Raw genomic sequence first — 14,275 nt, 5'->3', positions numbered from 1 at the left:
ACTGTACCTCACCTCAGTGGTGCAGAGTAAGGTAAAATAAACAGAGCTCATTCACAATTAGGACAACATGGAGCTTACAGTGTAGAACACTAAACAGGTACATGTGACCTTTTGCTCTTATTTATCAGGACATCCCTGGCTCTAGGGGGGCTAGTTTATGAAAGCAGCTTGGCCATGTCCAGTTTTCTACAGTAGTCAGTTCCTCACAGGTTCAGGCTGTTAAAAAACTGTGAAAATACCCGTGATGTGGATTTCACAGGCCTCATTTGGATGTTTCTATTCTCTGTTTCTGTTTATTCTGTCTTTTGAGTCTTTTTGTCTTGCATTTGCATGTGTTAACTTCACAGTTTTGTTCAGTGGAGCTCCAATTCCACAGATCCTCTCCAGGTCATAACTCACACTGTTCAAATGAGAATGGCTTTCTAAGGCGGATCTAATCAGTGTTTCTCTTGGGAAGGAAACCAAATGAGCTTTTTTCAGGTTGGCAATTCAGTCCAATTATTCCACAGATCTTTGTTCATTTACTTCCTCTGAAGTGGAACAATCAGAAGAAACAGGGCAGTGCTACAGTGCAAACAGGAAATTACAATTTCTCAGTTTGAAGAAAATGAGATTTTGTAACACATTTCTCCATTTATTTATTTATTATGCTTTATTCTTTTGTCATGCATCCTGGAAGTGCTTTATTGCTGAGCCCAGCAGTCTTGAGAGAACTATCAGAATAATGTCAGTACCCCTCAAAACAGAGCTGTGTAGCCAAAGCCACAGGTACTGTAAATAAGCTCAACTCCATTGATTACCAGGGACATATATCAGTTTAGAGCAATGGAGAACTTGAAGTTCACTGCAGTGAAAGGATGCTTTTTCACTCCTTGGAAAACATCATTACATAGAATCATAAAATATTCTGAGATGGAAGGGACCCACAAGGATCACTGAAGTCTAACTCCTGGCCCCACACAGGACAGTGCCAGGAAACACTCCATGTGCCTGAGGGTATTGTCCAAGTACTTCTTGAACTCTGTCAAGCTGGTGCTGTGACCACTGCCCTGGGGAGCCTGTTCCAGTGCCCAAACACCTTATGGGTGAAGAATCTTTTCCTAATATCTAACCTAAACTTCCCCTAACACTATTTCACGCTATTTCCTTGAGTCCTGCCAGTGGTCACCAGAGAGAAGAGATCAGTGCCTGCCCTCTGCTTCCCCTCACAAGGAAGTTGTGGACTGAGATGAGGTCTCCACTCTGTTCCCTCTTCTCTAGGCTGAAACATGTGCTTAATGACCACATATGTTATCATTAATCACCTAAGAGATTCAGAAGGAGACTTCTAGTAATGACACTAAGCACTTCTTTTTGACAACAAAAGTTGATTAGGTGTAGAATTTCTACTCTGGCTATTGACCATCTTCCCTGCAGGGCCTGCCTCTCTCTGTGTTTTGCTCTGTGAGGTGTGCTGCCTCAGATGACTGAAAAACTGGGGCTTATGCTCAGATTACTAATGACAGGAATTGGCCTCAACATGTGAAAGGACAGCTCTGACACAATGCCTGCTTCCAGCTCAGGGCCTGACTCGGTAAAATTATTTAAACTGAACTCCAGGTCAGTGCTCTGAGCCCAGGCCAGCAGAGAGCAGGGCAGATTTACAGAACAGGTCACAGTCCAGCTGGCTTTATCCTCTTCTCAGATTTACTTTTTGCCTCATGGATCTGACATTCCACAATGTGGTCTAGTGCTGCTGGATGCAGGAGGACACTGCAGTGTTATCTTCCAGCAAGTGATTAGTGAACAACTGCAGCATGTGGGAAGGACTCATACTGGAGAAATTTGTGGACAACTGTCTCCCGCGGGAGAGACCCCGTGTTGGAGCAGAGGTGGATGGAAGACGGAAGGAGCAGGAGAGGCAATGTGATAAACTGATCATAGCCCCCATTCCCTGTGCCACTCATGTGGGCATCTGATGTCCAGCCCGGGTCAGCCCCCAACAGCTTCAGAGGAGTTTCACTTACAAGCTGAAAATAAGCTGGAAATGAATAAACTGAGAAAATAAGCTATGACACAGAAGACTGTGTTTAATAACCAGGCATCTGAGGATCAAGGTATGAAAGATTAACATAAGGAGTTGCTTTTTTTCTTTTTCTTCTTCCCCTCTCTTTTCTAATTTGAGGTGCTGGAACTCCAGATTTTCCTTTTCTTATTAATTATAATTTCCAATCACAAACTCTCATGGATGCTTTGCTTAATTGCAGACATCTGGGAACAAAATTAATCTTTAGTTTGGATATAAAACTGAAAAATACTTTGTTGAAATTAGACATGGTAATTCATGGTTGTCTTTTAAAGAGGTGTCTATCTAAGACCAATAACTTTAGACCACTGAGATAGATCATTAGTAGTGCCTTGATGAACATAATAATTTTGATGGATGATATCTTGCAGCTGTCAGCAGGTTGAACCTACTTATTGATGGTTCTCAGGGGACTGGCTTAATGATTGCACAAATGAAGCAAGAACTAAACTGACAATTTCATGGAAATTATGAAAATGCTGGAAAGAAGCAGTATTTGTTCCCTGAATAAGCATGTGTTAATTTCTACCTAACAAGTAAGAAAATGGAAAAGGAAAGAGGTATTTATTTTTTTCCCTGTCATCTTCAATTCCTAGGCAACAGGTTTTGAGGTACTGTGAAGATGTATTACAACTTTAATACAGTCTTTTCTCTAGAATTTCGTGCACCAGTACCACTGAATGCAATGACAGATTTTGGAAAGTGATGCCATTCTGGATGTGGATCTTCATTTTTGTTGTTTCAGCCTGATCCCCTTAATGTCCAGATCTGGGACCTTCTGGAAGCCTCCACGGCTTTTTCCTGGGTTCCTTTCACAGGCTTCCTTCACATAGCAACCAGAACATAAGGGCAAGGTGTACAACTAGACCTTGTCTAAGTAGGAAGCCAGGACCTGCAAGGGGCACGCATCTACGTGTAACCCCTGGGAGGCGCAACGAGTGCTTGAGCCTTTGGAGGGACAACAGCAACTTGGCTCTTGGTGCACATCTGGTTGGTTAGCTCCAGTACCAGTGCTTCCAAAATGCTGCCTGGAGTACTCCTGAGGGGTCAGTCCAGCAGCAAAGGACATGATCTTCTTCAAATGCTTTCTGCCTTCTGCCTTTCTGCCTAAGGTTTCTATTCTGATCCTCAAAAAACCTGTTACTCTGAAGCCTGGTGTGATAGCAATAGGAGATAAAAAACTCGAGTTTCTGATGGGGTTTTAAGAGTTTTAGCCATGGCCTTTCTCATCTCCTCAGTCCTTGTTTTGTGATGTGGTTCATCTTTCTTATGTAAAACAACCCGAGCACTTAGAATGCATTTCTAATGTCCTGTTGTGTTCAATCTAGCTCAAATGACATGCAGCAAAGTGCAGCAGCCTTTCAGTTAGAAATGACATGGCTTCTGCTGACATTTCCCAGCTGAAGAATCATTTTGTGAATCATACACACTCTTTCTTTCCAGCTCTTCTGAACCCTGTGAAAAGCAGAATCAGAACTGAACAGGTGGAGTTCGGGGGAGTGTGAAAGCCTTGAGGGAGCTGCAGCAGGGAAAAATTAGGGTCAGCACCCTCAAGGAGGTCAGGGAGCGAGGGCCACAGCTCTGAAGAAGAAACCTATTCATCGGTACCCCGAGGAGAAGCGCCTCTCGTAATGGAGAGGGTATCGGCCCCAGCAGCAGTTCTGGGAGCGGCTGTGGGGTACCATCCCCTCGCGGCTCCCCGCGGTCAGGACGCGCAGGGACGGAGGGGCAGGGGCCTGGGAAATCCACTTCCCGACGGCTGCCGAGGGGGACGCGCTTCCAGCTGGCAGCGGCACGTCCCCACCTGCCTTCCTGAGCATCGCCGCTGCCTCCGGCCCTCCGCCGGCGGCCGCGGGCGGTGTGTGCGAGGGGAGGGCGGCGGAGAACCGGCTCTCCCTGCCGGTCCCGAGCTCTCCTCCCGAGCGCGGTCGGGAACGCCGCCGAGCCTCCCCGCTCCGCCCGGGCTCTCCCGGCGGCACGGACCGCGGGCGGCGGCTGATGCGCGGCGGGAGGCGGATGGCAGCGGCCGGAGCCTGCCCGGCCCAGGGGCGCTGGGGCCGCGGCCCCCGCCCCGGCGAGGAGGGGTGAGCGCCCGACGGGCACGGCTCCGCCCCGCCCGGGGGACAGCGGCTGCCGCGGGCACCGGGGCGAGTGGCCGCCCGCAGCCGCCCCGCACGGTCCCGCCGCTTCTGGCGTCGCCGCCCGGGGCTGCGGATCCTCGCTCCGCCAGCGGCCCCGGGCCGGCCCTGCCCTGCCCTGCCCGCGGCGGGCTCCCAACTTTTCCTCGGCGTGGCATGAAATGTGCCGGGGCGCCGCCGAGCCGCTTTGACGTCTTGATCCTCTCCGAGAACTTAACAGGATCGCAAAGCCCTTCGAGCGGCTTTTCCCGGAGAGCCGGGCTTAGGCGCTCGGGCTGCGGCCGTAATCCGCCCGCGCCGCGCGGAGGGGCGGCTCGGCGGGCCCTGCCCTGCCCCGGCGGGCCCTGCCCTGCCCCGCCGCCCCCGCCGGGCCGGGCGCGCTGCGCTGCCGGGGCTCCCGGAGCGCGTCCGGGCCGGCCGAGGGCAGCGCTGCCCGCACCGCGCTCGGGGAGAACGCCCCGGGGCCCCGCGTCCAGGCGGACGGACGGACGGACGGAGCGCCAGAGTTCGGATGCTGCGGGGAAAAGCGTGGGCAGGTGAGTCTGAAGCAGGAGGCAGTAAGCCTCCCTTTCTGTCATGCTCATGAGAGTGGCATCGTGTCCTGCATCAGACTTCGGTTCTAAGCCTTAGTTCAGAAGCTTGAAATGGAAACGTAAGCTGTATTTATTTAATTTTGAAGAAAAGTGTTAATTTGATTAATTGATGCAGAGATCTGTACTTAACAATTAAACTGGATTCAGGGCACAAATCTGAACAGAAGTGGGGCTGAGGGGACTTATCCACTCCTGTTGACTGAGGCTTAATTTTACCAGCTTGTTCCATGTGTCTCTTAACTTCTCCACTGTCTGGTGCCTGTGGTGTAAGCAATGAGGCTGTCAAACCCTGTATAAAGAAAATGCTAGCAAATACTGCAAGCAGTGAAAGGGAATAATTTTCCAGTGATTCCTGGTAGTTCCAATAAACTGACCTTGTTTCTAGCAATATGACATCTTTTATAAAACTCCTGTAGTGTAATCCAGACCATAGTCTTCCTAAGAATGTGCAAGATATAATAATAACTATAATCAGTGTCTTTCTCTAATGCAAGGTCCCCTCATTTGCCAAGAGGAAAAAGTCAGAAGAAGACAAGGAAAAATGGCCTGAATATTTAGATCTCTGAAGAAATAATGTTAAATGTAAATATTGGTACCTCTTGAACTACCTGTTTTAGCTGTATTTTGTTTTCCAGATTCGTAGTTGTTGCATTCAAAGCACATTTAAAATCTGTAATTTTCATTGTTACAACTGAGCAAAGTGTAGTTTCAGATGTTATAGCTTTCGAAATAGCATAACTGTGTGTCTTCAGTCAGCACAGTGTTTTTTTTCCTCTGGTATTTCTCATGTTGTTTTCATTGAGCATGCATGCTAAAGCCATCTGATTAGAAAAATACATGTTGCAGATGATAATGGGACTGTCAGGATGTCGAATCAGCAAGGGTGATCATGGTAAACAAGTAGTGCATGACTTGAGGGAAGAACACATCAGCTTTAAAAAATTATATGTCATCCTTCCATATCAGCATCTCTCAGCTTTGCCTTCTATATATCCCAGTCTTTGTCATCCAATTTGCACCCAGCTCAGTCATTTCGGTTCAGCACGTTGTCCTGCAGCCTTCTCTAATGTTGCCATCTCCTTTCATTAGCATCTCTTAAATCCTCTTCGGTAGGATGCCTCGTTACTGCTTGTGAAACGTGACACGATTACCTCTCGTGCTTCCCTTCCCCAGCCAAATGGGATGGCTCCGATCGTTCACATAAAGTGGGCAGGGAGTGAATTTAAATGGGTAACATTCACACGTATGCACGTGCACACATGCAAACATACATATTTATTTTATAGGCACGAATTCAGGAGTGTAAACCTGCTGTGTTCATGCTGGATTCATGCCCCTGCTATGTTCACTTTTAAGAGTTACCTTGGTACATGAATGCACTGACAGCAGATGTTGGCAGAACCGGTGAATTTTAAACAGTGGGCTACAGAAGCCTTGCACAGAGCTTACTTGCTGTACAGAAACGTGGATACCTGCACCATACTGGCAACAGAAACAACACGATGTGACTTGATTGTCCAGGCAGCTGTAGTTTTTAACTTACTATGTTTTAATTTACAATGTTAAATTCAACATCCACAGCTAGTTTCTCCTGAAAAGCGTCCAATCTAAAAAATAATTCATCTGCAGAAGATGGTCTGCAGAAAACTTTAGTAAATCTTAGAAAATTGAACTGCATTGCTAAGAGTTCATAGTTACAGAAGGAAAACTCAGTCCAAATAATTAAATTTATTTAAATGATTATTTTAGTACTACAAGGTGCCAGAGACTCAGCCATCAAATAGATCAAAGGTAATCATGTGCATTTCATTCTAAGACTATAAATTATACATACATGAATAGTGAAGTGCTTTGTGAGGTGCATGCACATCTAAAGTACTTGTGAAAGGTAGAGAATTTGACACCTTTGGTACTGAGGCTACTAGGCTGTGCATATAAATTATGTGCATTCTCAGGAGATGGCAGTGCTTGTAGACTGTAGAAAATGCAATATGATGTAGCAGAGAGTAATAAATTTTGAAAAGTGTGCTTTTAAAAGAGGTCCTAGAATTTAAGAATTATTGATTTAAACTGTAATGAATTCGTGAGGGTAAGGTGTACTGCTGGTTGCTTTTTCAAATCCCTGGGCTTGATACAATAGCCTTCATACAAAGCTGATTTCCGTGACAGTGTGCCAGAGTCCAGTCTGCAGGTGAATTTACAAACCTCCAAATCATTGAAGCAAAGGTTGTGCCTTCTCTTCAAATCAAATCTAAGAAGGTACTTAAAAGTTCCAGTGCCCAGTCTTTGAGGTCCATTTGTTGCCAGTACTGAATCATTGGAGCTGCAGCCTGTCACACATAGCATACACAAGATACATAATGCCCAGCTGAGCTACAACTATTAGCAAGTGATATAACAAGGATCATGTAGGTGGAGGTCAAATCCCAGAATAAATCCCAAAGACTTATCAGGGTTGAACCTGAAAGGCTGTGTGAGGATTTGGAATGTGTCTTAACTAAAGTGATGTAAGTGATCCTATGCAGCTTATCACTGCTTCCATAGCAATAAATAAAATGCTGAAAGCTTCAAGAGCAACAGTATTTAACAACTACACAAACACATAGGATCCATTACAAAATTGCATGTAAAGTCATCTTTTACTTTGTGATGGTGATACATATTTCACCTTGAAAAGCTGTTTTTTGAATTCTGCTATATTTTCTTTCTGTAGTCCTTTTACTCTAAGTAAATAAGCTTTAAGAATACTAAGTGGTGGTATAAATAGCTTGATCTGTCATTATCACCTGATTAACAACTATATTTACTTCATATCAGATGTATTAATTCTTGGTTGGTTAGCAATTTTGAATTAAGTTGGGGTGGGTTGACATATTCTGCCCCAAAAGGGAACTGCTAGAGTAGCCCAAACATGAACTCTCAATGCTCTTGAGAGAGAGACTACAGTAATTCAAAGTTCCTTCACAGATGTTTGACAGGCTGTAGAGCTCACTTTGATGGCTTAGCTGATAGCTATCAACTTCCTAAATTTGTTATAATTTGTGTTATTAAAGTGTGTGCCTGTGTGTTGGGTTTTTTTTTCCTGCAAAAAAAGGTGCTAAATTGTCTGAAACCCAAGCCACAAAGCTGCTCAGAGGTCTTGACTCTGTCCAGATTGCAGTGGGTGCTGAAAACAGATACTCCTGCTGCCATACATGTTCTCAGAGCACTGAAAACCCATGAGAAAGTTATGTGTATCCCATAATCTTCTGGTAGCAGGCTCTGGAAAAAGGAGGAAAACTGGTTTTGGCTTGCTTAATTTGAAGCACACTTGAAAGGTTTCTCATTTTTGAGGTGCAGCTGCTCAGCACAACGCAATTTGCTGCAAGCAGGTGAATTGACTTGCGAAAGAGGGGACTTATGGCTGTGAGTTGGGTACCGCTCCTTCTGGGCTGGAGTTGGAAGCCCAGTAATTCTCGGTATCCCAATTTAGCTTCAGTCATTTTGCATATGTAGTGTCCTTCTTAGTGCCTTATTCCTGCTTACCTGCATTTCTGCATGCCTACTTTAGGAAATCTACTCGATGGCAAAGTTCCTAAAATTTAGATACTACAGCCTTCGTAGCTCTAGTTCTAGGTCTTTAATGATGTAGTTCTAAAGAGATAATAGAACCTGATTTTCAAAACTAGGAAATACTTATGTGAATCCGAAATTTTCATATGTTACTTGAACTCATATTTGTTGTCAAACAACTGGCTGTCTTGTTAAAAATACTTATTTTGTACCAGACAGTGCATTTAAAATAGTTGGACACAAAACCTCAGTTGCTATTGAATCCAAAAGGAAGAGGATAAAAGAGCATGAACATTTGCATTTCAAGTAGAGAGTGCTATCACTAATGTATATAATTTGTTACATTTTTAGTACAATAATACATCTATCTTGTTTATCTGTAGTTTCAGTCTCAGTGATGTAGGCATTGAAATGCAGTGTTCTTGAGTGTGGATTTATTATTCGTCTCTTTCAGGTAAGTACATTTGGTAGCAAGGAAAAAAGTCTAGGTGAAAAAGCGTGTTAAAATTCTGCTTAATGCATTGGTAAAGATGTCAATCTTTCAAGAGCTAGGAGGGATTCAAGTTTTACTTTGCTGGTGACTAGACTGAGGCTCAGAGGACTATGTGTCTGTCTGTCCATCTGTTTCTCTTGTTAACTCACTTGTAAGATAAATACCTGTTCTAAGTGCCTAACTTAGTACCAGACTTGTCAGCCTTTAGGTAATCAAGTTTTACCCTCAGTGTAATTACTGGCTTTAAATATCCAGAGCAGTGAGTGTAGTTCCCAGGTAGGAGATACTTTTTTATAAAAGGCGGGTACCAGTGTGGGGTGGGTGCAGTGCCCAGGGGCTGGCAGGGGCTGTGGGGCCCCTTGTACAGCAGCCAGGGCTGCCTGTGCTGGACACAGACGGCTCCAGCCAGCTCCAACTCATCCCCTGCGGCCAAGATGGTGTCACTTTAGGGAAAAAGCATTGAAGAAAAAGTAGGATACCACAAATATAGTGTATGGGGACTGAGGGGAAAAAAAAGGGTGAAAACCGTTTCTGCAGAAACCAAGGTCAGAGAAGAAGGAGCAGATGTGGTGTTCTGGGTGCTGGAGCAGGATTCCCCTGCAGCCCTTGGAGGGAACCATGATGGAGCAGACATCCACTGTGGAGGACCCTTTGGTGGAGCCAGGTATTTCCTGAAGCAGACTGCAGCCAGCGAAGAGGAGCCTATGCAGGAACAAGTTCTCCTGACAAGAACTGTGGTCCGTGGAGGACTCACACTGGAGCAGGTTTATCCTGCAGGACTGCAGCCTATGGAGACGACCCACACTGGAGCACTTTGTGAAGGACTGCAGCCTGCAGTAAGGACCCACACTGGATCAGGGGCACAGTGTGAGGAGGAAGGAGTGGCAGGGAGGAAGCATTATGGACTGACTGCAGCCTCCCATTTCCCACCCCTTGTGCTGCTGGGTAGGGTAGAGGAGGTGGAGGAGTTGGGAATGTAAGGGTGAAGTTGAATCTGGGGAAAAACGAGTGGTGGAGCATTTTGTCTTTGTTTCTCACCATCCAAATCTATTTTAATTTGTAATAAATTGAGTTTTCCCCAAATTTGAGCCCTTTTTGCTTGTGATGACAGTTGGTCTTCCAATGTCATTTTTCTCCCTGTTTTTTTTCTTGACCCATGAGCATCCTCATCTTACTTTCTCCCACTGGGCTGCTGAGGACGGGAAGTGTGATAGCAGCTGGGTGGGCATCTGACAGCCAGCCAAAGCCAACCCACCATTCTACCCTAACAATTGTGGTTTTAAATATGAAACCGAGCTCTACTCACTTCTTAAAACTGCCTTGTAAGACCCAGCGTTTTGTGGCAGTTTTGGGATTGCAGGTCCCAGATGGTCAGAGCCGTCTGTCCATGGCCCTGCAGAAGGTGTTTGCTGAGCCTCACGACTCTTCAGGACTTTCCTGCTGGCTGACTCCTGTTAAGCTGCTCTCTTGTCGGTTGCTTGCCATATTTTGAATGCAAGGTTGAAAGGCCAGTCTCCTCCCATGACTATTAAACACATTTATCATTAGGATCCTTAGAGGCCTAGAAGGAACAAATATTTCTCCTTTATCAGATAGCCAGTAATTTGTCAGAATTTTAGGCAGTGCCAGACTGCTTTATGCAGTGCCAAACCATGTTGCTTCAGGAGGTCTCAGCACCTGCACTGTATCCAAATTACTACACTGTTTATTTCTGTCAGTCCTGCATTTAGTCTCTCTCTACCACAGCTGGGCACAAGTAACACACACTCATCCACTCTTCCTACCTCCTTCCAAAAATATATTAATGTATTTTATTGATTAATAGTAGAGTTGTATTTCTGGGAAATTTTCCCCCCCTCCTTTTCTCCAATATAGTGCAGAATAAGAGTTCAGATCACACTGTATATTGAATGCGAATTTTGCAGCTGAAATTATTGTAAGGGTTCTGAAATGAGCTGAAATTTTACTTATTTTTAATTTATAGCTTTCTAGTGTTCACTTTCTAGGGTGAGCAAGCCCCATTTTCCTTCTCTCCCTTTTCTGTGTCCTCAATCATTCTTGCCATGCTGTTATCCTTGCTTTATCCTTTCTGTTTAAGAGAAGGACTTAAGAGTGTTCCAGATAAGTCTGCACTGTTGTTTCATGGAGCAGTTTTAGTGGTTTTTGTGTCATCAACACTTTCCATGTATACACTGTGAGTTGTTGTGTCAGCAAGCCTGCCCTGCAGTGAGCACGCTGTTTCACTGAGCTGTACATACGTCATAAGTTCATAAAATGGTTTGGGTTGGAAGGGACCATAAGGGCCATGTAGTTCCAACTCCCACTAGGCCAGGTTGCCCAGAGCCTCATCCAGCCTGGCCTTGAACACTTGAAGGGATGTGGCAGCCACAACTTCTCTGGGCAACATGGTCCCGTGTTTCAACACCATCACAGTGAAGAATTTCTTCCTAGTATTTAATCCAAATCTACCCTTTCAGGTTCCCTTTCTGAGAGCATATGGTTCATTTGGAAGCTTGTAGGGCAGTAGCTTACATGCTTTTTGCCTTTATTCATGGACTTCCATTTGCCTGTGTTGCACATCACTTGTCATCAGATTGAAAAATTGCTGTAGTTGATGTGGGCCACCCTGAGGGTTCCCTGCACTCCTTTTGTTTCTCTTGCCTATAGAATTTTTTACCCTTCTGAGATCTTACTGTATCGCCACTCCTTCTTTTCATCAGCATCATTAACAACAGGCTTTCCTACAGAGCCCTGAGGAATACTGTTATTAAACTTTTGTAGTGGTGAAGGTGGCTATTTAATACTGTTCTTGCTTTCTGTCTTATCGTTCATTTAACTCAAAGTAGTGTTTGGCTTCATACGCTATTACTTGCTTTTTCTTCTTCAGTGGCCAAGCCTTTGGAAGTCTAAGTAAGGTTTCCTGTATTCAGTGCTCCACTGGCACAGTCAAGCCTTTCAGGAGATTTAGAATATCTAATTCCAGTATCAATTAAAAGTGTTTAATTCCAGACTAGTAATACCCAATTTCAGCCATTTCAGTTTTAAATTTAAGGAAATACTGTGCTTAATGTTTTTTAGCCAAACTGTCGGGTACTGATGCACAAATGTGTCTGGAAATCCAAATGCCACCCCTACAGCATCTGAAACACAGAAAGGCCCTGTTCACTGATCTCCACTTTCAGAAGCAATGTATCTTCTCAGTGAGGGAATACATGGTGTTGGTAGCAAATTATCTACATCATCCCAAGACTTTGGAAGGGTTTTATTAGCTCATGCTTTAAATGTTTTAACAGTTTTATTGTTTTAACAGTTACTTACTTTGTTGGAGGTTATAAACCAGGTGACCCTTGTTTTTAAGAACTGCTGTAGGTAGACATCAATCTGACTGTGACTCACCAGAACTGACTGTAACTGTTGTGTCAAGTGTCAGAACTAGTCAAGAACTTAACTCAGTTAAGTTTACTGAATTAACTAAGTTTGTGCTGAAATTACATCTTTAGAAAAAAGGTTTAATGCTTTGTTATTTATCTTATGAATAATTCTTCCCACCATCAAGCTTTTAAAACTCTGAGTTATGTTTTTAGCATAAATTGTCTGCACTTTAGAGTTGATTCTTCTGAGCGAACATTCCAGTCTGAATGTGGGTTGAAAGAATTCAATTTTTTTATATCCATGTGTAATAAAAATGCATTTTTTCCACAATAAAACTTCAGCTAATTGGCATGAACAAGGCTCAGTTTAAGGTGAGACACAGTTAGACATTAACTGCTTTACACTGAGGCAAAATTAGTAATGGGAAATACTAATAAAAATTTTGGATATTAAGTGATGCCCAAGGCTGTTTCTAGAGTAATTTCATGATTTCTGAATGAAAAAAATATTTAAAATATATTAAATGATTTTAAAAGTTGTACATGGTTTTCTTTAATTGTCTGGGAATTGAGTGGAGGGTAAGTCAGGTATCTGTTTTTTAAGAAAGTGAATGCATAACATTCTAATCATGGATAGTGAGCTTTGCTCCAGGAATAATTCAGGTCACAGTTTCTGAAAGATCTGTATTTCATTTGCTGTTACAGGTGAATCTTGTGTGGTCAGTAAAACAGAGGATTACAGGTGAAAAATGGACACTACCTTGTCTGAGGCAGTTAATTGATCCTGAGAGATTTTCATTCTAGTAATATTTCAAACAAAAAAGGCTCCTGAATGGAGTTTCAAAACTTATATTTTTCCTTTGCTAAAAATTCAAAGCTTTCACTGAAAGTCTTTCAGTCCGCATTTGTAAGACACTTGTCTTGAGTCTTAAAACTTGTTTTGCAAGTGGTAGATATGATATGAATTTGGAAAGGCATTGAAGATCAAATCTGGAAAGGAATTCAGATAAATTTTGTAAAACTTGTAGGAGATGAGCTGCTAAATATCTTAACAGAGACTGTTTTGAACCAGGATAATAAAATCCCCTAGGGTGTGTTTAGGGCAGAGTTTTAATAATATAGAACTATAGCATGGCCTATAATAAACTGAGGGATGAATGTCATTAATTATATGCTTGGTTGGTATGGATTTTTGGAATAAAAAGCTTAATCATAGATAAAATTAGGACAAGGGAATTAAGGTAAAGTGGAATGGGTTGTCCTAGCACATGCATTACCTGGCTTTTTTTGGTTGACTTCCTAACTAACCTCCTTTTAATGAGATTTTAAATGCAATTTCACTATGGATAATAGGTATGACAGTGTAGGTATCCATAAAGCCCGGAGACTAAAAGAATATAGTGTCATGTAACCCTTTTCTTTGGTCATGATGAATCTTTGTTAGACTTTTACCAACACTTTTTTTTTCTGCCTACTGCAAATAAATCAAGAAACACGTGTCATATGTGTGTGTAAATATCACTGACTGTTCTTCAAATGGTTGAAATTGCTTTTTGCTGTTCCACTGTTCTAATAAAGAACTCTTTTTAAGTACTGAGGACATTCCTTTTGCAGCCTTCATAAGTTTTTTTTTTCCCATTTCAGCTGTCATGTAGATGTTGATATGTAAAGCAAAATGGCAAAAATCAACACCCAGCACTCCTACCCTGGTATGCACAGCCTGTCTGTCAGAACTATTGATGAAGATATCGAAAGGATTGAAAATGGCTATATCAGGTAACATTTTCCTTTCATCACAGTCAAGAGGATAGATTACTCCATAATTTGTGGAACTCCTGTATCTCCAGGCATGGGAGCTAGAATTATGGGAACACTGTGTCATGAGATTGTTGACCCAGTGCACTTAACTGACTTAAACACATATATCCCAAGTACAGGAGAGATGGACACAGGGAGGTTGTCATGGCTTGCCGTTTTGGAACCAGGAGCTGTATCACCTAAGGAATAAAGCCCATTTTCACATCAGTGGGAATTACATTAACTCATTAAAAAGAAACCTCTTT

The 14,275-nt window shown here is 43.4% G+C and overlaps 1 protein-coding gene across 3 annotated transcripts in view; it reads left to right on the top strand.

Annotated features, from left to right (window-relative positions):
* Positions 1-4,595: 4,595 nt before the first annotated feature.
* The window catches only part of CNGA3 (cyclic nucleotide gated channel subunit alpha 3), a 30,648-nt gene continuing 20,968 nt past the window's right edge, over positions 4,596-14,275 (top strand). For 2 of the 3 annotated variants that reach the window (XM_010394206.3, XM_010394208.3), the window contains exons 1-2: positions 4,597-4,739; positions 13,857-13,988. In XM_010394206.3, coding sequence (XP_010392508.1) covers positions 13,888-13,988 — 101 coding nt within the window. In that variant the 5' untranslated portion in view covers positions 4,597-4,739; positions 13,857-13,887. Of the gene's footprint in view, positions 4,740-13,856; positions 13,989-14,275 lie in introns of all 3 variants that reach the window. The other variant, XM_019282799.2, reaches the window with a different exon arrangement.

Source organism: Corvus cornix, chromosome 1, assembly GCF_000738735.6.
Source record: "Corvus cornix cornix isolate S_Up_H32 chromosome 1, ASM73873v5, whole genome shotgun sequence".
In the NCBI taxonomy this organism is placed as follows: domain Eukaryota; kingdom Metazoa; phylum Chordata; class Aves; order Passeriformes; family Corvidae; genus Corvus; species Corvus cornix.
Note: the sequence above shows the minus strand (reverse complement) of the source record. Positions and strands in the feature narration are given on the sequence as shown.